This window comes from Ursus americanus, chromosome 18, assembly GCF_024610735.1.
Source record: "Ursus americanus isolate L20-20 chromosome 18, mUrsAme1.1.p, whole genome shotgun sequence".
NCBI lineage: Eukaryota > Metazoa > Chordata > Mammalia > Carnivora > Ursidae > Ursus > Ursus americanus.
In genome coordinates this window covers 47,456,356-47,481,002 of record NC_142144.1, presented here as the reverse complement: position 1 = coordinate 47,481,002, position 24,647 = coordinate 47,456,356, and the positions used below count along the sequence as shown (strand labels likewise).

The following is a 24,647-nucleotide window of genomic DNA, read 5'->3' as shown; positions in this document are numbered from 1 at the left end:
ACTGATGGCCTGACTCTGAGACAAACCCAGATTCACTTTTCTTATCTCAGAGAAACAAAGCATAACCTCCCCCCACGAAACAGGAAGAAGGAAAACAAGCCCTACCAGAAACAACTTCCCCAAAACACCAAGAAACTTAGGCTTTGGGGACCCGTGGGCAAGGACACGCACGCACGCACACAGTTGTATATATGTAAAGTATCTTTGGAATGAGCCCCAAGAATCGGTCACTCTGGGGTTTTTCTCTGGAGAGAATAGGGGGACTGGAAAAAATTGGGAGGTTGATGGAGGAGGGAGACTTTTTTTTTTTTTTTATCATAGTCTTTTGAATATTTTAAATTAAAAAGAATCAGGGGTGCCTGGGTGGCTTAGTTGGTTAAGCAGCCGACTCTTGATTTTGGCTCAGGTCGTGATCTCAGAGTCCTGAGATGGCAGCCAATGTTGGGCTCCATGCTCAATGGGGAGTCCCCTTGTCCCTCTCCCTCTGCCCTTCTCCTGACTCACACACTCTCTCTCTTTTTTTTTTTTTTTAAAGATTTTATTTTATTTTATTCGACAGAGATAGAGACAGCCAGTGAGAGAGGGAACACAAGCAGGGGGAGTGGGAGAGGAAGAAGCAGGCTCATAGCAGAAGAGCCTGATGTGGGGCTCGATCCCATAACACCGGGATCACGCCCTGAGCCGAAGGCAGACGCTTAACCGCTGTGCCACCCAGGCGCCCCTCACACACTCTCTTAAATAAATAAATAAATAAAATCTTAAAAAAAAAAAAAGAATCACATGATGCATTATTTTTCAAAATAATGAAAACAGAATAATTCTAAACCTGTATATGGCACTTATAATCTGCTAGGTAGCGTGTTAAATGCTTTATGTATATTCACTTCTTTAATCCTTACAACAACCATATGATGTAGGTATCCTGATTTTACAGATGAGGAAACTGAGGTGCAGAGAGGTTAGGTAACTTGTCCAAGGTCACACAGATAGTAAATGCAGAGCTGAGATCTAGACCCAGAGAGTCTGGCTCTGGAGTCTGTCCTCTTAATTACTTCACAATACTGCCTTGCAAAAAATAAATATATGCAGTTGCCTGCTCATAATTACATCGGGGCAGATAAAATGGTTCTTTTCTTCTCTCATGTGGCCCTTCAGGGTGGTGGGGTGGAAAAGATGGTGGCTCAGAACAACCAAGGTACAACCCCTGCGGCTTTAGAGGGCTTTGCAATTCTGTGAATGTCAGGTCGAAAGCCTGACATTGGCCACGTGGCTTAATCTTTCTTGAGTTTTAGCAGCTACTCTGTGCCAGGTATTCTGCTGGAGTTTGGGGGAAACTGGTGAATAAAATAGAGTTCCTGCTCTCTAGAACTTTACTGCACCCTCAAGGAGACAGGCGGTAAACAATCACACCAATTATAATGTGAGCAATAAGGACAAAGGAAAGGGGACCCTGCGAGATGAGGTTGGGGGCCCTGATCTATACTGGGTGGTCAGGAAATGTCCTGTAGACAGCCTGCTGAAGAATGGGCAGGAGAAGGGGAAGAGGATGGGAGAACGAAAAGGATTCTGGGTAGGGGTAACAGCCCATGCAAAGACCCTGAGGCAGGAAAGAAGGACCTGAAGACAGAAAAGCCTCTGTGGCTAAAGCAAAGTGAGTCAAACTGAGTCTGGAGAAAGAGGAAGGTAATATACACCATGAGAAGTAGTTCACATTTTTTCCAAGAGCCATGGGAAGCCACTGCAGGTTATAAGTAGGAGTGACATAATTTGATTTACTTTTTAAGAGGACTACTTGGGGTGCTGTGTGAAAAATACATAGAGGAGGAGGCAAGGAGGCAGTGGGAAGCCAGTTAGGAAGGCCCCACAGGAATCCAGGCAAGTGAAGAGGATGGGTTGGAATCAAGAGCTGGCAGAGAGAGAAGATCAGTTTGAGATCTCCTTGGGAGGTGTGATATTTTATGCAGTTAGAATAATAATGTTGGCTATGAAAAGTAATTATGGAGCATAGGTTCACAGGTGTGAAAATGCTTTGTCAACTATTAAGCAAAGGTAACTCTTTATATCAAGGAAGACACCAAGTACTAGAGAGACTCTAAGTTGCCCAAAGTCACACAACTGCTCAGTGGCTGAGAGGAAGTTGGCCCGGCATCCCTTTACTCCCTTCTCTGGGGTGGTGGTGTTCGTGGGGAACCCAGGGGAACGAAAAGAAGGCTAGCGACCAGGTGTAATTCCCTCGTCTAGTGGGCCTCTGGGTAAAGAGGGTAATGATATTCAGATGCCCCTGGCTAAAGATTACCTCTAGCAAACAGGACTAGGAATCTATGAGGCAGGGCTCCTTGGAGAATATCACACCAGCTATACAACTTTCTGCGGTATAAAATGGAGATGTTTCATAACCAAAATGCTCTGTAGTGAGAGGTGACCCCATGATCCCAACCTATTATTCTGGGTGAGAGCTGAGTATTTAGTGAGGAAAGACAGGACCTGGGGAGCCGTTCTGGAGGTCCCCAAATGTTCTTTCCTTCATCTGCATCTCTTGATGACCACTACCCTTGAAATTATTCAGCAAAGCTTTATATTGGGTAAGAGCTCCGATTGATGTGACATGATTTGACAATTTCATCCTACGTGTCCCAGGCCATGCTCTTCCAACAACCCCTGTTAGCCCCCATGTAACACCAGGCCCAATTACAAGGTCCAGAGATGAAGGCAGAACACACTAGCTTGCATTTGCACCTCTTGCTAACAGCCTAACTCTGATATTTATTTGACACATAAGATATCTACCTACTGGAAAATTAAATTTTTAGGATAGTTACGTAAGTAAAGACACAGGACGAATCTGCCTTTTTTGTGAATGAGTAAAACTTGAAGAACGCAATACTGGATTCTTTGTGATGGTTCACAGGATTACTCTAGGAGGTGAACCAGGCCTTTCGAGACTGATCCTAAGTAGTTGCCTTCAGAAGGCTCTTTGGATGCTTAGCTCACCCACCACCCTACAACTGCCAAAGAACCAGGACAATATCAATGTTCTACAGTGAACATCATTCCCCAAACTATTCACGGCCCTAATTCATGGCAGTCCCTTCTCTCTTTTTAAAAAAATGCACAATTCATCTCCATATACAGCTTCGTTTTGGAACTTAGGAGGGATGATGAAAGAGAGCTGTCACTCCAGCTGGGAGGGAGAGAAACCTTTTTGTCTTCTCTGCCTCATAACAAACTCTTTATGCCAGAAGCATCAAAAGACAGAATCAGGACACAGACCTCAGCTCCTACTCCTGGTACCACACTCTCCAATTGTGAACAGAGCTGCTGCAGATAAAGCATGCCAAGGGCCCAGGGCTTCCAGATGCTTCACGCGAGGACAGTGGCTGGCTTGTGCGATGGAAGCGTAAACATGTTTTCTGCAAAGAAGGCTTTTTACATCCTCTTCCCCCCTCCCCCGCCACATGCTGCCCAACTAGCGCCTGACATTTACCTTCAGCGAGTGGGTCAAGGGTGTGGATCATGAGCTGGAAGATGCTATTCCTCATGAGACTGTTGTGGAGGGAGGCAGAACTTCCGCCTCGCTGCAGACGTGGCTTAGCCTGAGCGGAGACACCAGACAAAAATGCGGTTAGTTCTCGGAAACTCTAGGCAGTGCATTACAGATAAGATCTCACTTCGTCTGGTAGTCACTCATTTCTGTCACATGATGACACACTATTGTACGAAAGATGTTCAAAGGACATTTCCAATCCTGCCAAGGAATGGCTTTCTCACATCCTAAATAAATTCGTTGCTACCATTTTTGGGGTTTTTTTTTGGAGCTTACTAAATGCTAGTCAATGAAGTCTTAGTCTTAGTCTTCAAGAATCCACTGAAAACCCCCCTGACTTTCAAGCTGGGGGGAGGGGAGGCTCCTTTTGCTCAAACTACTGGTGTGACCCTTTGGCCAATGAAGTGAAACTGTCAGGTAAGAGAGGAAGAAAGAACTTCTAGAGATAAGGTTACCAACAATCTCTTTTTATGGCATCTTCAAAAGCAAATAGGCTAGAAAAAGACACCCTAAACCCTCAGGATTTGCTGGATTTTTATCCTGACTAGGAACTGCTTTCTCCCCCTTCGGTTGATTTTGTGCTAGGTCTCACAGGGGAAGAGGCTTTAGAAGCAGCTAAGCCTTACAGACAGCCGGATTTAAGAGGGAGCGAGGTAAGGTAATGCGAAGGAATTAATTCCTTATGGAAATTTTGATCCAAAATCTCGACATAAAATTTTTCTGGGGCCAGGTAAAAATAAAATACGATTTCCCATGAAGTCTCCCAACTATCTATATGATAAGGGTTTTCCAATATATCTCATCACAGTCAAGACCCACAAAGGCTTCCCAAGGAGTGTCCCCCAAGAGACTTCACAATCAAATACGTTTGGCAAATGCTACATCCTAGACCAACCCACGTTTAGCATTTTAAGATATACATTAGACCACTGAGTGTAGCACTAAAGAAACCTGGTTAACTTGGTTAAGTTGGATGGTGCCCTGAGGTCTCTTATTTTGTAGAGTACTTATTAACAATCGTGGTCCACACATTTGAGGACAAAGGTGAAAGCCATGGTAACTTGAAGTATGGGTAAAATGCCAGTGTGAGATACATGGAGAAATCTGAATTTCTTAGTGTGACTCTATTATCATTGACAAGCTATCAGAAATCATAGTCCTAACTCTGACAGAAGAAGAATCAGAGATTACTGGTGTCTCAACTGTGAACCCAATTGTGAGTTCCTCAAAGGAAGAGATTGGGTCTGTATCCCTAGCCCAGTACCAGATCTGGCATATTGGATGGGCTCTTAGTGAATGGCCTGAGTCTTTGCTCTGAGCACTGTAGGAGGATGGATGGGGTCATATGTATCTTTATTACTAGTCTTTTCAGCCTTAAAAATCTGTGATATTTTTTAATGCATTGTAATATTTGATTCAGATGATTCAGGTTCAAAATATTTTAGGGACAAGGTTAAGAGACTCGACTAGGGTTGAAATGTAATCATTGTTTGATGGCTGAACACAAAAACTGTGAAGGTCACTTCCTTGCCCTTTTGCACGTTACAGAATGTGATGTGTTAATTGGAGAGAAACTGGAAAATGTGTTTGTTGTTAATAATTTTTCATAATCACTGTTACTATGTTCATTCTAGGAAACTAGAAGAACTTTTTGTGGAGATCTTCACTGGCAAAGGATTATATTTATAGAACAACTTAAAGCATTCTTTTGGGTATTATGTATATATTAAATACATAGGTCTCATGCAGCATTTCTTTTGATGGAACCAAAAGAAATTTCCAACCAAAAATTTAGGGCATGCGGATACATAAATAATATCTATCAAGCATGAGATCCCACACTGTCCCCAAATATCAGCTCAACATCCCATGGGATGCAATTTGGAAATATTTCATTCTTTCAACTCACATAAAAGTTTATGCCAAATGAAAGAGGGAACTCAAACTTTTTGAAATCTAGTCCCAGAAATAATTGAATATCAGTGATTATCAGAATACAGTTGACACTAATTAGAGGATGGAGTATACATATATACCGGTAGATTAAGCCATTTAAGTATCCCAAGGGGGAGGGTGGTTTGTTGAGCACATGAGCCCTCCTCCTCCCACCCCTGCCCCACACTCTCCACAGGCACACGGACAGGGTGCAGACAGAGCCACTGTTTCCTACCGGGAGAGTCTGCTCATCCTTGTCCCTGGCTGTCGATGACTGCAGAAGAGAAAAAGGCAAAAACAGAAGACAAAGAAATAAATAAACAACAAATCACATCTCCGTTTTACATTTAATAACAAGCATCAGTATAAGGAAAGATTTGGTTCCTTCTGCTTCTGGGCAGGAAGGAACCAACACAGGGGGCCGACGGTATAGATTACTAGCCTAGCCAGTATATAATGGTTTATTTAGGCCTATGGTACATTCTCCTGATCGCTCAAAGTTGAACGGTCATCCCAAATGCCCAGCAATGGAGGGCAGTTTAATCCTTCATGGCCCCTCCATGCATGTGGTCATTAAATACTATGTGGTCATTAAAATAAATGAGATAGGTACACACGTATTGACATGCAAAAATATCTTAAGATACACTGTTCAAGTGAAAAAAAAATTAAGATCTTATTTGTCATGTCATTTTACAGAGGAAAAAAAATGAACAATGCTTTGGTGTACGTAAAGAAAAAATTCTGCAAGAATCACACCAAACCGTTATTAGTGGTTATTGTTAGGGGCTGGGATTACAAGGAAGTATCATCTTCCAAGTATTTTGGAGGGAGTCCATGTTCACCACCCCATATATGGTGAATAAAATAAAGCCTGAAGAAGGTGGACCCCTGATCAGAAGACTAAGACCATCTCACGTGGAATTCAGATACTACTCGGTTTTTTCTGCCTCTACACCACTTCAAGTTTTCCATTCTAAGAATGGAAGTATCTGTCAAGTAGAGAAACTAAACACCAGGGCACCTGAGGGCCTGGTCATCTGTTAGGTCATCTGTTAGGAGAGAACACGACCCTGACAAAGGGACACGGGAGTTCTACCAACATGACCCAACTGGCTGGCTTTGCTTTGTCAACTTACTAAGCACCCTCCTTCGGCAGAACCAGGGCCCCAACCTGCGATCTTTCCAATGATGTGCAGGAGCCCTGTGACCTTCCTCATGCTCGGACCACACTGCCTTTGTCACCACACGTCAACCATGGGTGCATACAGCAAACACAAACTGGACCTTTGCCTCTGGTCCTCCCCATTACTGTCTTTGGTGACCTAAGTCTTCAGGAATAATCCATCCCATACGGAGATGAGTACACTGTGCAGAGCTGTTTTAGAACCTTCACGAACCCTAGGCTCTCTTTTTCAGTCCTACCACACATCTTTATATAAGAACGTTAAGACGCTTCCATATCCCACCTAAAATATACATTTCTGTGTACAAAAATGGAAAGGATTCTTATAATCCTTTTATGATTTTGTATTTCAAATTATTGGCTACATGCAATTCGTTTAACTATGACTGGCATGCTTGAGATCTTGGAACGTGACAAACTGAATCCATAATTTGTTTTTACATATAATGTAACTTTAAAGAAGACTAAATTTCATACTTAATGAAGTTGATATTAAGTATTTGTAGACATTCAGTTAAACATTTAATAATCTTGTAGGTACCTTTTTTAGATTTTATCTTTTTTTTTTAGCATTTAAAAAAATTTTTTTAAAGATTATTTATTTATTTATTTATTTATTTTATTTATTTATTTATTCGACAGAGATAGAGAGAGCCAGCGAGAGAGGGAACACAAGCAGGGGGAGTGGGAGAGGAAGAAGCAGGCTCATAGTGGAAGAGCCTGATCCCATAACGCCGGGATCACGCCTTGAGCCGAAGGCAGACGCTTAACCGCTGTGCCACCCAGGTGCCCCCTTTTTTAGATTTTAGAGTCAATATCAACATATATTTTTTTCTTCTGGTACCAAACATTTTTATGGGCCCTTGAAGAGCTTGTAAGTCTCAGGACCAGAGAGAAGCATTCTGCACTGGTGATAATTTCTTTTCTTTTTTTCTTTTCTTTTTTTTTTTTTAGAGAGGGAGAGAGGTGGGTGGAGGACCAAAAGGAGAGGGAGAGAGAGAATCCCAAGCAGGCTCCACGGCTAGCGCAGAGCCCGACATGGGGCTGGATCTCAGGACCCAGAAATTGTGACCTGAGCAGAAATCAAGAGTCAGATGCTTAACCGACTGAGCCACCCAGGTGCCCCTGCCACTGGTGGTAATTTCTGAGCAGAGCCCTTGGGCATTCTAAATTCCTCATTCCCTTGATTTGGGGCTCTCTCTCAGAGACTTCCCTCAAAACACGAATAAGAAAATATCGCTGAGCCCCTAGTTCCCAGGAACGTGCTTGGAGACTGAAGTGGACCTGACATTGTTCTTTGATTTCCCTTTTTTGCTCTGAAGGCACTGTATGATCCCACTTCTCTGTGGCAGGTCCTTTCATTTTCTCTTCTTCTCCATCAGACAGCTCAACAAATGGCCCCACATTTTACAGAACAAATCCCCCAGGGAAGTTATCCAGTGCAGCAAACTCAGCCTTTGGACACACAACGCGATTAACTGCCAGAGCACGCCTTTTCAGTTAGCAAATTTACACCTTGTGGCTAAATGGGAGACAAATAATTACGAGCTGGGACTGATACCACAGCGACACTACAGAACATGAAAGAACAGGATGAAAAGGAGGAAAGAACCGGGGGGTCTTTATAAGAGCAAAACTGTAACCAGCCAAGAGTTTGGATTTAAAAAAAATATATATTTAAAGAAAATATTTGAGGAAGGAAAAAAAAAATCAAACCTATCTTTTGGTCTGAAAGGGAGAAAAAAGATCTGCCCCATTGACTTCCCTTTTCTCTCACAAGCAAGATGGAGCCTAAGACACAATAAATGGAAAGAAAAGACCTTGTCTATAGATTCCACAAAGAAAAAACTGAGCGCAGAGCAAAGTCTGAAATCCTTACAAAATCTCCCACTGTTTAATGTCAGCAGAAGTTGACATCATTACTTTTCTTGCAAGTGTAACTTGCAGACATGAATATCTATCAGGTTACAACGTGTATGTTTCATTATATACATAAATGGCAACTGAGGCCATTAAGACACCCCTCCACCTCCCTTTTATGTAGCCCCGCTGCAAGAGAAATGAGAAGTGTGTCGTAGATGGTAATTGCTCATTTTCGGGGGCTCATCTGCATCTACTGATAATTCCTCATGCCCACCGGACTCAGCCTCGCCTGAACGGCACCGTGAAGCTGCTTCGTGGTCCTAGGGGATGCGATGCTGATTATGTCAGGAATTCAACTTCAAAGGGGTTTTAACTACACTGGAAGTAACTAGTGACGATAACAAAGAAAAGATCCAGATGTGTATAGCCGATGCTTCTAGGCCTGTAGTATTTCTAACCACTGAATTATTTAGCTAACGATCTGGGTTTGCGGTTGGCCTCAGTGTTGTGAATTTATTTTCAGGGCCACTGAACAGGTGGCGAGTTCATTTTAACCCACGGTATACTACAGAAGACGCTTCTTCAAAAGAAGACTAATGGGACTTTAAGGATTAACCTTGACATTCTTCTCATGCATTTTGCGTTTAAATGCCCTTGATTTTAAACCCCTCCAAATATCACAGGTTTGGGCTTTACTAATTTGAAAGCCTAATTCCTGGTGGTCAGTTGAAAGGCTGTGCCAGCTACAGGAAAATTTTGTTAGGCCAACTGGGAACATACGTAGATATTCTTGAGGAATATTTGAAAGAATTCATAAAATGTATCCCCAAGGGTCCCAGGTTGGGGCTCTGGTGTATCAACACAGACCCTCCTCTTCATTCATGAAAGCAGGACATCTACGAGGGCAGGATATAAGGAATACATCTTTTACTTAAAAGAAAATAGCCTGTGATTCAACCCTTCATTTAACTTAAACTGGTCTCCTCCCTAATCACTGCAAGTAATTGAGAAATTGAGCAACTGGAACGCCATTAATATCTGTTGTTCTCCCTGGTAGAAACCCTAGTTCTATACCGGACTTTTGCTTCCTATTTGCTAGGTGGTTCGAGAGTGCCCCACCCCCATTAAAAAACACATAGCCCATTTAGAAAGCATTCATAAACACTTAAATCGTCTCTCTTCCTTTGACCTCAGAAAGCACCGGTTGAGCAATAATTTCCGTGACTACGAAGTGTGTCATCTGACCTTATACAGAGCTTTACCTCACATACAGGCCCCCCCTTCCCCCTCAGACACATCAACATTAGGCAAATACGACACAGTGTAGCTTTATCACGACCGCACAGTCCTTGTTTCACTCTGACCAGTGACTGCCAACCTGCAAATCACATAATCAAACAGGTCCCTGGGAAGACTTCATATGCCAAAAGGCAACTGGACAGTGGCGTGGCATCAGAGACAAACAATTATTCACAACAGTCAAGGAGTACCCATCAACTTCTGCCACTCTAATCTCTCACTAGATCTGTGAAATGCACCAGAATTTATTGTGCCAAGGGCCCAGAAGCACTGTACAAAGTCTATAAAAACAAATTGAAAAGTATCATTATTTTGTCATAAATGTGACCTAAAGCACATATGCCAGGGACTAGAAATGTTAATCCAATATTTAACTGACACTATTATGATGCCTTAGAATTTAGAAAAGTGGGGTAGAAGGGAATGATGGATTTTCGTTTAAGAAATTAACAAGGAAGTAGGAAATGATGTCTCCTTTTTCTTTCACTACACTTAGCTGTAACAAACAATAACTTTCAAAACATCTCTCCTGAGAAAGAGATGAATAAACCTCAAAGCCTATGGGAAGACTAGAAGGTGCAAAAGCCTCAGACCTGAAAATCTAAAAGGAAAGAAATCTTACCACTTAATCAGATGCAAAATCATCACTGTCTCCCTCTCTTTTTGGTCTTAGCAGACTCCCTAAAACATTGAGGGGGGGGGTGGGATTAAATAAATTCCTAAAGAAAGAAATACTAAGAGATGTAAGTTCAAATAACTTTTACCATTGGTTGCTGGGTAATTATCCACTATCTCTGCCCATTAGGAAAGTGAGAATTTCAAAGATCAATGAGCGCTGGAGGTGGCTGCCCAGGATGCAGGAATACCCACCTCGCAACTCTGGTTTAAAAAACACATTGGGGGGTGCCTGGGAGGCTCAGTCGGTTAAGTACCTGCCTTTAGCTCAGGTCATGATCCTGGGGTCCTAGCATTGAGGCCCGCATCAGGCTCTCTGCTCAGCGGGGAGCCTGCTTCTCCCTCTCCCTCTGCCTGCCACTCTGCCTACTTGTGATCTCCCTCTCTGTCAAACAAATAAATAAAACCTTTTTAAAAAAATAAAGAAACACATTGGAAAAAATAAAAAATAAATACAGAAACACATTGGAATGGAATGAAAGGGTGGAAATTAAGTAAAAGTGTAGCAAAGGAAGCTCACATTTTGGAAGAAAAGGCTTTCAATGGTTTGCTTGAATAATTCCCATGATCATGAAATATTTGGGATAGTAGAAAAAAATATCAAAAGAATAGGTACCGTCCCAAATAGTGACAGTTAAGGAACAACATTTTGCCTTTTATGTTAATTTTTTTTATTTTAGAGGTTTTTATTTATTTGAGAGAGAGAGGGAGGGAGAGAGGAAGGGAGAGAGAGAGAGAGAGAGACTGCACGAGCAGGGTCAGAGGGAGAGGGAGAGAATCTCAAGCAGACTCCCTGCTAAGCTCCGAGCCTGATGCCCGGTTCGATCTCATGACCCTGAGATCATGACCTCAACTGAAATCAAGAGTCAGATGCCCAGCTGCCTGAACCACTCAGGTACCCCAACATTTTTGCCTTCTAAATAGTTGTTACAAGAGAAGAAAAAAATGTAGGATGAGTAGTGACATCATATAGTTGCTAGGAATATGGAATCCAGGACCACACTGCTCAGGTTCATTTTCCTATTTTTGTCACTCATTAGCAGCGTGACCTTGGACAAGTTACTTAATCTCTCTATGCTTTAGTTTCCTCATTTGTAAAATGGGGATACTGAGAGTAACTATTTTGGAGTTTGTTGCAAAGGTTAAATGGATTAATACATGTTAAGTGCTTAGGTCAACGTTTGGTACACAGTAAGCACTATGGATTAGCTCCATTATCATTACAATAAATATTAGGAGTCACAAGAGGGAATAATGCAAATTATTATTTTTTAAGATTTTATTTATTCTTGAAAAAGAGAGCAAGAAAGCACACAAGTGGGGGGCGGGGCAGGCAGACTCCTTGCTGATCAGGGAGCCTGACTCAGGGCTCCATCCCAGGACCCTGGGATCATGACCTGAGCTGAAGGCAGATGCTTAACCAACTGAGCCCCCCAGGGGCCCCAGAACAATGACAAATTATAAGATGAAAGCATGCCCAAGGTTGTGAACTGGATCAGAGAAGAGAGTGGTTTCTAGGAGGAGGAAAATTCCATTTTTCAGGATAGTGAGAGGTGAGTTGTGTAGCACACTGCAGGATGGGTTACTGGGCGTATCCTAGTTTGGCAGCTGAGGGAGGAGGAGATGACACAACAGGGTATATTTCCTTGGCTTGGCTCCCACGAATCGGCATTGTCTGAAGGATTCAGGATTGGCAAGGCTATGTCAGCATCTCATATCTCACATAACTTAGTGGGTCTGGTTTTATCAGGAAGTCCTGGAGGTTGGAAAATTCAGAGAAGGCAGAATCCACCCCTGAACCAAAAGGCCCCTCCCCAGCCCAGAAGCTCTGCAAATTTCTGTTCAATACTTTCACTTACCGGGATGTTGTTTGTGAGAAGAAAAAGGGAGATATCTGGAGCAGAAAGCTACAGGCCTAGCACGAATTCAATTTCTGTTGGAGCCCTTTCTCACTGGGTAACATTCTGAACTAGAAGGTTTGTGAACCCAGGAAGCCAGGCTGTGCAGAGAGGATCTGTGAACATGTCCAGTATGAGCACCTCTCACATCTGTTGAGTCATGATTTGGATAGAGTGAAATAAGGTCCCAGTTAATCCTTGACAAAAGCTTACCCCATGAGAGGGCAGCTGCTTATTACAGATGGATGGGACATCTGTTGTGATCTACTTTAAAACTGTTGGGATACAGTTTGGGAATTCCCAGTCAGGCCAAGGGGACAGGGCAACTTCAAGATGCGGAATTGTGCTGCGAAGGACCAGCTGAAATCTACACAACTGTGTATTACCAATGCCTCCAAACTTTACTGATGATCTGGCATTATCAAAAAATTCTGAGCAAGTATCACGTACATAATGTGAATGTCTATCGCCTATCTTCCAAATGTACTTTTTTAAAAAAAGATGATTTATTTGAGAGAGAGAGAGAGAGCACGCTCTTGTGTGCACCTGAGTGGGGATTGGGCAGAGGGCAAGAATCTTTAAGCGGACTCCCTGCTGAGCTCACGGGTTGGATCTCAAGACCCATGAGATCATGACCTGAGCTGAAACGAAGAGTTGGACCCAACCGACTGAGCCACGCAGGTGTTCCTATCGTCTATCTTCTATCTATCTATCATCTATCTATCTATCTATCTATCTATCTATCTATCTATCTATCTATCCATCCATCCATCATCTATCTTGTTTATGTGCTGCTGTCAATCATTAAGTAAACATAGACTAATTTCTTCTCTCTCTTTTAAAAGATTTATTTATTTTTGAGAGAGAGAGAGAGTGTGAGAGAGTTGGGGGTGTGAGGAGGAGAGAGAGAATCCAAGCAGAGTCTGCACTGAGTGTGGAGCCCCACACAGGGCTCGATCCCACGATCCCAAGATCCCAAGATCATGACCTAAGCTGAAACCAAGAGTTGGACGCTTAACTGACTGCACCACCCAGGCGCCCCTCTTCTCCTTCTTTTTAAGAAAATAATACTTATCAAGTTGGTACACAGTGTGTTTGGAAATGGAGAGAGAGAAGCGGGAGAGTCCTCAGGCTGTTTCTGTGCTCAGTATACTAAGCTCTTGTGTTAATTCACTTAATTTAGGAATTAACAACCCAACTATCACTGTCATGTCTCATTCCCCCCTCAATCCAGATGTTGTTAATATACTTTGTTGTATTGCTTGAGCAATCCGCACAATTGCTAATGAACCGTTTTGATAGCCAGTCAAACACAATCTGCTAGTGGTATTCCGGCTAGAGTCACGCAAATTTCCTTTGACTAGTAAAGAATCCCAAATGCACTCACATATTAAGTCTGGACTGCCTTGCTTCTTGGAAGGAAAGAGTGTCTAAGAGGATGTGAATTTTAAAGAAAACTCCAACACATGCTGGTGCTGGACAAACCACAGACTGATCTGCCGCAAACCAAATAGATTCCAATCATAATGGGTAACGGTTATTCAAAGTTCAAAATGTGCCAAGTGCTTAATATATAAATATCTCATCGAACCCTCAAAATAGGTATTATAACCACTCCTGCCACCTTTAACACATAAGGATCTTGAGGCTGATGGAAGTTGGATAATTTGTTCAAGGCCACGTAGCTAGTCAGTGGCAGAGTTGGGATATGAATGCAGACAGCTGGGCTCCAGAGCCCAAGCTCGGGAGAAACGAGAAAGTGGAATTTTCCTTGCAGTGGCCTGTGGGAAGGAGGCTGGAGGCACTAGACTCCAAATACAATAAAAAGTTTATGTACGTTAAAAGCAATTTATGAGCTCTGACTTCCAACGGAGGCCAGAAAATGGTATTGCTAAGTGACTGATGCGAACGGAAAATGACAGATTTTATTTGTGTTTGGTACAAAAAGTGGATGCACGGGAATGCAGCAAGAATAGAGGTTATTTTCTCTGTCTCTCCCAGCGTTATTATATAGACTCACCTATAACTGTCACGAATGTTCATTATTGGTTCTCTCTCTTGAAGGTCATGGGGGCACTTTTTATGACCTTCACAATGGCATAGGTTCCAGTAACTCTGGCAATGAGATTAGCCATATATGAGGTTGATTTGAATGAAGGAGTTTATAACTCAGTAGTAGGGGGGAAAAGTGGGGCCCTCTTGTGGTCCCACTTACCACTATGGATGTTCGATACTAGTCTAGATTTAGTCGACTTGGAAGCACGGTGCGCCCAGTCTTCAATTTATTTCTGTCACTTGAAGGACTACTGCTGTTTCTTTGTTTCAAGGAAAGAGCAACTCAAACAAAAATTAAATAATCACATTCTCAGTGTCTGAAGCATCCACGAGAGACTCTGAATAGGAAGTTTTGAATTAAAAAATGCAGTCATTTAACAATACTTACTCGATAATATTTATTGGACACTTAATTATATGCCAGGCATTTTTCCAGGTTCCAGGGATACATATATGACCAAAGCTATAAAAAATCTCTGTCCCTGTGGAGTTCACATCCCAGAATATATTATTATTGTAAAATTAACTAGACAGAAGGGATAGTATTTAGATCACTTAACATTAAGTGTTATATTTAAGGATATACTTAAGTGAACTAACTGTGGCCTAACCATAAATTTTGTAAACAACTTTTTGATTAATTTATTAATCACACATTAAACATCCACTCTGGTTTGAAGAGAAGCTGGCAAAGACTATGAAGAATATAAAGAACGTGTTTCTGTCTATAGAATTATAAACCCAACACATAGAAAAGGGCACTAAATATTTAAAGTGCATCTTGAAAGTAATAAAATTGGGAAGTGTGATTAATTTTTAGCAGTACTATTGGCAACAAACCTTGTAAAAGAACTTTCACATTTTTATGACTTAAAAAAAAAAGAAACTCTGAACTTCAAGGAGAACAAAAGACTATAATTTGAATGTAACTTTATGATTTTGGCACATGTAAATTTTCACTTTTATGATCTCCTAGATACAGTGTAACCTCATTAATATGACATAGTGCTGGGGCGCATGGGTGGCACAGCGGTTAAGCGTCTGCCTTCGGCTCAGGGCGTGATCCCGGCGTTACGGGATCGAGCCCCACATCAGGTTCCTCCGCTATGAGCCTGCTTCTTCCTCTCCCACTCCCCCTGCTTGTGTTCCCTCTCTCGCTGGCTGTCTCTATCCCTGTCAAATAAATAAATAAAATCTTTACAAAAAAAAAATGACATAGTGCTTCTCCGCCACATTTTAACTTGTGATCCTAGAAATTTCACTTTCGCCAGACCAGCACCTGGTTCCTACAGGACGTGATGCAATTTCCACATGCACAGAAAATGAGAGATGGCAGATTTGCTGAACTTGGTTTTGGAATCCCCAGGAAGCAAACGTGTTATGGCACAAACCCAACTTGAATATTTAGTAATACAAATGAAAATCTAATTAAACTTTGGGTGAAACAATAAAGGGCACAAATATGAAGGATATGACATTTCCTGTCAAAAAGCTACTGATATTTAGGGGCACCTGGTGGCACAGCGGTTGGGCGTCTGCCTTCGGCTCAGGGCGTGATCCTGGCATTGTGGGATCGAGCCCCACATTAGAATCCTCCGCTAGGAGCCTGCTTCTTCCTCTCCCACTCCCCCTGCTTGTGTTCCCTCTCTCGCTGGCTGTCTCTATCGAATAAATAAATAAAATCTTTAAAAAAAAATGTACTGATATTTAGACTTGGTCCCATTTCTTGACCTGTTCTGTTCCCAAGAGAGCCCAGGAGGGCACTAAGATCATTCACATCACGGAGATGAGACAGCAATGCATTCATTTGGGACACCGCTTGGCTACATCCATATTCCATTCACACTCAGTGTATCTCCCTATTTGCTCCCTAGGTCATTCTTCCTATTATTTGTCTCATTTCTCTCTTTCCCATTACGGAGCACCCTTCTGAGGGCAGAGGCCATTTTCCCTCATTTTATATTATTTCATAGTACCTAGCACAGTGGTGCTAGATGCATGTTTAAAAATAAATACGTGAGGGGCGCCTGGGTGGCTCAGTCGTTAAGCATCTGCCTTTGGCTCACGACGTGATCCTGGAGTTCTGGGATCGAGCCCCACGTCGGGCTCTTCCACTGGGAGCCTGCTTCTTCCTCTCCCACTCCCCCTGCTTGTGTTCCCTCTCTCGCTGGCTGTCTCTCTCTGTGTCAAATAAATAAATAAAAATCTTTAAAAAAAATAAGTGAAATTAGATATATTGTTTACTGAGCCTATCTGCTCAAATATAACAAAGCTGGAGCTAAATGGCTTCTTTTCAGCCCAACACGGAGCTACGTCACTATTCTCTTATCATTTGATACTGTTAATGACCCCACTGTTTCTTGACTCCTTCTCCTCCCATGTATCTGAGATGCATGCACTGACCAGGCCTCTATTTCCTCATTCTTGTGGAAGTGTAACAATATAAAACCTCCCTTCTTTGAACTTAAAATTGGTATTTCACACTTAGTCCTGATGGCTGGTGTTTGCCATTTTGTTTGCTTGGCTGGGATCGTCACCCTCTTGAACGTGGGTGTCTTTGCAACATTGAACATTCAGGATATCTTGATTGACAGTTACAAAGAGGTGGGTCTAGAGCTTTGCAAGGAAGGAGGATGCTTAACTAGGCAGGCAGGAGACTCATTCTGAGAGGGGAAAGAGTTGAGGGGATCCAGTGTTGGGGCTTAAGCCAGGGTCCGCAGAAACTATTTTGACTAATAGAGAGTGGCAACAGCTAACAATTCTTTGGCTTAGTCCCTGGGACTAGGTGTCTAGTCACTATGGCATGGGTCCTTTAACCTGAGACAGCCAGTCTTTTTTTTGGTGGTCCAGTACAGGTGGACCTGTCCTACTAATGGCAGGGGAGAGTGCGGTAGTAGCGATCTCTTTTAGCTGGTGGAGGCACTGAATGGAACAAGGTCACATGTAGTAAGTGGAGAACATGGCATTAAGGAACAGGTCCACTGGGCATGAACCATGATTCACCTGGGCACCCGGAAAAGTAGAGTGCATGGCGAGGACTAGGAGACCCACTGATGGGCTTGACATGCAGATGGTTAAATTCTCAATTGTTCCCCTAAGACTGATGCGATCGAGGGAAGTGAGAGTCACGCTGATGTTCAAATTTATCCTCAACATCTCAGCTCCCTTATCTTTCCTATCCAGAAGGCAGTCCTGGCAAGTTGCCATTTTAGCTATTTCATTTGTCCTACCCTGGATATGACCAAGTTATTCCCTCTTGCTCCATTTGCCACATACCTTCCTTCATGGTGTCTTCAAAATCACTCATTCAGTCTCCAACACACTTAATGAGCACATTATGTATACGTGCTGAACTGTTCTAGGTATGGGGATGCAACAGGGAACCAAACAGCCCAGACCTTCGCTCTCGTGGAACTTATATTCTAGTTTAAATCTCTCTTCTCAGACATAGTTGTCCAATTAAGTAGCAGCACCAGAGTTCATATATAAAACCCCTGCCGAATTTTGCTGAGCACGAACCACTTTTGAGATATCGTGATAAATACTCATCCTCATCACAAGCCTAGGTGGTAGGAACCAATAGGAAGCACTTAAAAAACAAAAACAAAAACAACTTTTCGCTTTGAAATAATTACAGATTAACAGATAATTACAGATTAATACGACCAATTATAGTTCCAAAAAAAAATGCGTGTCACCCTATGCAATTTAATAACATGTGGCGCTTCATGTACCAATGCAATTAAAATACTTAATTGTATCATTACCGCAAGCTTGCCTTGCACTATCTCTTTATATCTCTACCCGTCCCCTCTCCTCCCTAACCAATGATCTGGTCTTCATCTCCTGAAGTTATTTCATGATTATTGTAGAAGCGGGATCAAGCAGTGTGTATCTTTTTGAGACTGCCTTTTCCCACTTGGTACAACTTCCCTGAAGTTCCTCCAAGCTGTTGCATACATATATCAATAGTTTGTTCCTTTTTTACCGTTGAGTAGTATTGTAAGGTGTGGATGGACGTACCCCAACCACTTATTGAAGGACCTTTGGATAGTTTCCAGTTTGGGGCCATTGTGAGTAAAACTATGAACACTGATGTACAAATTACTGCATAAAAATAAGTTTCATTTCTCCGGGATATATGTCCAAGAATACAATTTCCGGGTCATAAGACCATTTTTATTTATTTATTTATTTATTTATTTATTTATTTATTTATTTATTTAAATGATTTTTTATTATATTATGTTAGTCACCATACAGTACATCCCTGGTTTCCGATGTAAAGTTCGATGACTCATTAGTTGCGTATAACACCCAGGGCACCATGCAATACGTGCCCTCCTTACTACCCATCACCGGTCTATCCCATTCCCCCACTCCCCTCCCCTCCGAAGCCCTCAGTTTGTTTCTCAGAGTCCATAGTCTCTCATGCTTCATTCCCCCTTCTGATTACCCCCCCTTTCTTTATCCCTTTCTTCCCCTACCGATCATCCTATTCATAAGACCATTTTTAGTTTTAGAAAAAAACTGCCAGACTACTGTCCAGAGTGGCTCTACCATTTTGTACTGCCACCGGCAATGTATGAATGACTTAGCTCTTTTGCATTCTTGCCAGCATTTGGTATTGTCATTGTTTATTTTAGCCATTCTAATAGGCACAGTGATATTTCATTGTGATCTTAATGTGCATTTCTCTAACGGCTTATGATGTTGAGCATTTTTCATGTACTTACTTGCCTGGGTCCAAGGCACCACTGTCTTTGTATTCTCTAAGATACACCACCCTCTGAATTCACCTTCCAGGCAGGACAGAGGGAAATTTATTCAGTAAATGGAAGCCATCTAATCTTCATAAAACTATTTAGGGAAATTGAGAGCTTTAATCATTAACTTTTCTTTGAACAAAAAGTACATGATTTTAGAAGTATTTTCTAGCATCACGCATCCTTCTAATCACATAAAAACAAAGTATACACAGAAAAAGAGAGGTGAAACTGAGGTCTGCCATTAAGGGAAGCCAGTGCTCTATGTTTGCCGGTGAGATAGTAATGGACTAACGATGTTGGAAAGTTCGGGTCTAAAAATAAAATTTCTGGTTCCAGATAGTGGCTGTGGTCTCCTAGGGCATATCTTATCTGTTATCTGTCAATAGCATCGCGGAAATTGTGTGCTATTGAAAACAGATGTAGCCTTGCAGTAACAGAAATGGAACAGAGATGCTCTGAGAATCCTAACTGCATTACAGTCCAATGGAGCCAGAAGGTATGGATATCATGGTTAGTACTGTCTTCTTGGCCACATAGCACTGTTTTAGTGCTGGAATTACAAATCTGTTGCAGAATTAGGGGACGATGACATGGGGGATATCCTGAAGAAGCAGCTTGTTCTGTAACTACTGCTGGCTCTGAAGCCTGGGTTTTAACCATGAGGAACTTCTCAAGGTAGTTCTATACACGTCATTTTGTAGCAGGGCCTACTACACGAGCTTATTGCCGGAGAGTTTCTTAAATGCTCATAATGATCATATAATGTGGTATAAAGTAAGATATATCACCACTGGAAGTTTATTATTTACTAAATTAGAGTAGAAACATTGGAGATCTTGGGCAGGATTCTAAACCACCATGAAAAATATACCGGACCTAAGGGAAAATGACGCTCATCAGTCGATGGAAGAAATCCCCTCTGAAAGTGAAAGACTGTGCCTATAGTAACATGGTTCTCAAAAGAATGTATTTATCTCTATGTTTTAATAACAAAAAATTTCAAACAAAAGTTTTAAGAAAAATATAATGAATAGCCATATTCCCACTGTGTAGATTCAATAACCATTACCATTTTCTGTATTTGCTTTATCGATATATGCCTATTTTTTTTTTCAGAATCATTTTAAAATAAGCTGAAGACGTCGTGCAATCTTCACCCCTACACATTTCACATGCGATCTCCTGAGGATATGGGCATTATCCTTTATAATAATGCTATGTGTGTGCATTTTTTTAAAAAAGATTTTATTTATTTATGTGACAGAGAGACAGCCAGCGAGAGAGGGAACACAGCAGGGGAGTGAGAGAGGAAGAAGCAGGCTCCCAGCGGAGGAGCCCGATGTGGGACTCGATCCCATAACGCTGGGATCACGCCCTGAGCCGAAGGCAGACGCTTTGACAACTGCGCTACCCAGGCGCCCCTGTGTGTGTGCATTTTATATGTATGTCCTAGGTGACGTTGCATTGACAGGTTAATACTACTCAATGTGTTTTTTTGACAACATGATCAAATATGTTTCTATTTACACTTTTGTCCCCAAAGTTAGTTACGCATACATAAAACAAAATATCCCTTTTATAAGTTAGTCAGAGACAAATACCATATGATTTCACTCATATGTGGAATTTGAGAAATAAAATGAGCAAAGGAAAAAAGACACACACACACACACACACACAGAGACACACACACGCACACCTAGAAACAGATTCTTAACTATAGAGAACAAACTGGTGGTGAGCAGAGGGGAGATGAGTGGGGCGTAGGTTGAAACAGGTGGTGGGGGTGAAGGAGGGCACGTGTCCCGAGAAGCACTGGGTGATGGATGGAAGTGTTGAATCACTGTATTGCACACCTGAACGAATATAGCACTGTATGTTAACTATACGGGAATTACAATAAAAACTTAATTAAAAAATATCCATTTTATTTGCTAAGACATCCTCCCTTCTCTGCTTATCCGACCATGAGAGCAGGTCACCGATCATTTGGTTCATTTAAAAAAAAAAAGTTGCTCCAGACAGCAGTACTCATTTCCTGCCTGCTGTTGCGTATTAGCTTATCGATGAACAAGACCTCCATACATGCAAACACTATTTAGTGCTGGAATTGGGAGTCCGCAGTCTGGATTTAGGGGAGGAACATGTGACATCTCTGAAAATGTCAAATTTTGTGTATGTATAAGTTTTCAGGGATAGGAGGAAGAGCATCCGTAACTCCCATGAGATTCTCAAACGTGCAACCCTGAGAAGGTTAAGAACCATTGATTTAGTGCCTTCAAAACGCTTCCCCTTTGGAAGCTGGGAGATATAATTACAAAGGGCGTCAATTATCAACTGCTAACTGACAGAAAGGAGGGATTCCACAAAGCCTCATCTAGGCCATCCAATCGCCAGCCTGGTGCCCCTGAGCAGGGGTCCTCAGAGCGCTGGAGCAGAAGGCAGCACGAAGCGTATTACACACTCTGACAAGTTCCCAATTAGTTCAAAGTCTAGGAAAACAATCTGAATGTTACTGCAGATGGCCTAACTCTCTGCAGTGGGCAGAGGCCAGGCAGAGCGCCAGAGGTCCGCTCTGGGGATGAGGCGCCCATCTCGTCCAGACTGTGTTTGTTCCAAGGGGGACCCCCCCCCATAGGCTTTGGCAGCCTTTAGGGTGGTTTACAACCCTGACTGAGCTCACCTTGAAGAAATATAGAAGGGGGAGCAGAAAAACCCCAAATAAACAACTGAGAAAAAGGAAAAGAGTCTCCAGATAACGTGGACATTCTAAAAATGGATGCACTTTCTTGGAAATGCCAAAGGGAATGGAACCAGGGTACGGCTGGGAAGTCCCAGGCACTGTGCTAGGTGCTCGCAAATGGCTGTCTGACAGTGTTAGCGGAATTAGCAGTATCTCCCTTAGCAGCTTTGTTTCGTAGCCAGAAGAAGTAATGCTCAAAGAAATGAGGCAATCGGGTGGGGTAAGGACAGCTAGTGACTCGGAGCTGGGGCTAGAACCCGCGTCTCGAATGCCATTTCCCATCACATTTTGTTGTTGTATAAATATTCACTCGGTGGGGGAGGGTAGGTATGGAATACACAATGAAAAAGAACAATAAACAGGTGAAGTGGGCTCATTCTGTGGGGTCATTTGCTGACTGCTTTATTTTCAGCTAGCTTCTGATGAAACACGCATGGTGAGAGACAAATCAACAGCACTTTGAACCATTTGATTTAAATGCATTATCTCATTTAATATTATAGCTCCATAAGAATTACCGATCCCATTGTACTGCTGAGAAAGGCGCCTGGTGAGGCTAAGTAAAGAGCCTAAGGCCATGGACGTAGTACTTGATAAAGTCGGGGTTCATGTCCAAGACTGGCCCTGAAACTGGTGTTCTTCTCTGTAGGCCTGAGGCTAGGGACCAGGTGGGATCCGGACATGTGTTAACACCTGGGAGGGCACAGACTTTAGGCCACCAGAGAGCACATAGTTGAATGAGAAAAAGGTACATCCCCCCCCCCCAAATGAACTCTTGTTTTATCAAATAAATACAATCTTGAGAAGTTTTGTAGAAAACCAAGTTTTAGTAAATTGAATCTATCTTTACTGCCAATGGGTATTCACTAGGCAGATGATTCTAATACTTCCTGTTTACCCACACTGGAGAGCCACAAATAAGCATTTAAACATCTTAGGATATCTAAAGGAATCTCTATTTTGTTTATTTTTTGATAATGGAATAATTATTTCCCAGTGAGTTAGATTTTGACATTTGTATTCTAACAGTAAGTATTAAGAACAACAATGATTAGGCAAGTAAGTAATGGGAAATCTCACTAAAAGGAGTCAGGAAGTGGGCAGGGGGAGCTCTCATTCCCTACAACTTGTAGTCAATTGCAGACCCAACAGGAAGAGATGAGCTTGACCTTATATGGACTTGACCTTGCACATGGATACTACTCTACTCTTCCAGCTGGAGGAAGAGATACTTTCCTGTCCTCCCCCCACTCACCCCCCCCACAAGAGATCAGCCAATGAAAAGCCAGCATACTTTGAGCTCCCAGTTTACTCCAATGGACTTTCAGTTTATAAGAGCCTTCTCCACTTACCCCATTTCCTTCTCAGAAAAGCGTACCTCTCCTTTGTTCCTCAGACTTGTCTACTGTTCCGCGGCAGCTTGTTTGTCCCAGATTGCAATTCTCGTTTATTCCTGAATAAACCCATCTTTTGCTGGCAAAATAACTCGCAGTTTTTATTTTTATGGTTAACACAGGGTATGATTCAAGAGGATAAAGCCTTGGAATGACACTACAGAATAAAGAAAGTGTTTTAAATAGCTCTGGCTCTGCCAGTTACCAGTTCTGTGGCCTCTGGCTAGTTCCTAGAGGGCTGGAAACTTCAGTTCCTATACCGTAACATGTGGATGACAGCTATCTCAGAGGGCTGTTTAATTATCAAATTAAATAAGATGATGCATGTAAAATTCCTGGATTCCTACTGGCGCTTAATAAACATAGGAGAAGAGAAATCACAAGAATCTATCATTGGAGCAATTAGATATATCTAAACTCAGAAGATGAGCAATCAGGTTGGAATTCCTGTCTTTGAACAAATATTGAACCTCTCAGAAGCTTTGGCCAAGAATAGCAACTTCATATAACCACGGAGAAGGGGGCAAGTCAGTCATTGTCACCCCAGCCAGATGAGATTGGAATCTGCTACGATTTTTCCATTTTCTCAACAATCACCATTTTGCATTTGCAAGTGGTTCTACCAACACGAAGATTCTCTCCCACAGCTCTTCATCCACCCTGCTCCCATAATAACCTTGTTAAAAAATCACAAGGTGAAGCCACTATACTACAGGGAAATGAATGGGTTTTTCCCATTTTATTCATCATGGTAGTTTGTTTGCAAAAGGGTTACAATTATTCTCCTCCCGGGTACCTTTGCAACAGTGACTTTGTGGTGCCCGCCACCCCCCCATCAGGAGGTGGAGTTTATTTCCCTTCCCCTTGATCTGGGCTAGTCTTGTGACTTGCTTTGGCCAAGCGCATGTGGTAGAAGTGACAGTGTGCCGGTTTCCAGCCTAGACCTCCAGGAACCACGCATGCATCTAGACGAGCCTTAGGAATTCTGCCCAGCCACCATGTAAGCAAGCCCAGGCTAGCCTGCTCGCCATCCCCTGCCAGATGTCATGCCAGCCATCACCCAGATGACAGAAATTACAGCTGAGCAGTAAGGCAACTACTTTAGGGACGTGTGTGTACATGGGACACACTCAGGTGTTTTTCTCACGAATATCTTGTTTGGACACGTGGGCCACATTGGCAATTTCTGGATAACCAATTTCCAGGTGTAATGACGACAGCACTTTGCATTAGTGGATTCTCAAATCTCAAATAGGGAAACTGAGATAGACACATCTCCTGTAATA

The 24,647-nt window shown here is 42.3% G+C and overlaps 1 protein-coding gene across 1 annotated transcript in view; it reads right to left on the bottom strand.

Annotated features, from left to right (window-relative positions):
* The window catches only part of SLC24A2 (solute carrier family 24 member 2), a 239,198-nt gene that overhangs the window by 84,532 nt on the left and 130,019 nt on the right, over positions 1–24,647 (bottom strand). Inside the window, exons 3-4 of the mRNA XM_087869614.1 lie at positions 5,715–5,753; positions 3,485–3,593 (exon numbers count right to left, since the gene is read on the bottom strand). Coding sequence (XP_087725740.1) covers positions 3,485–3,593; positions 5,715–5,753 — 148 coding nt within the window. The remainder of the gene's footprint in view (positions 1–3,484; positions 3,594–5,714; positions 5,754–24,647) is intronic.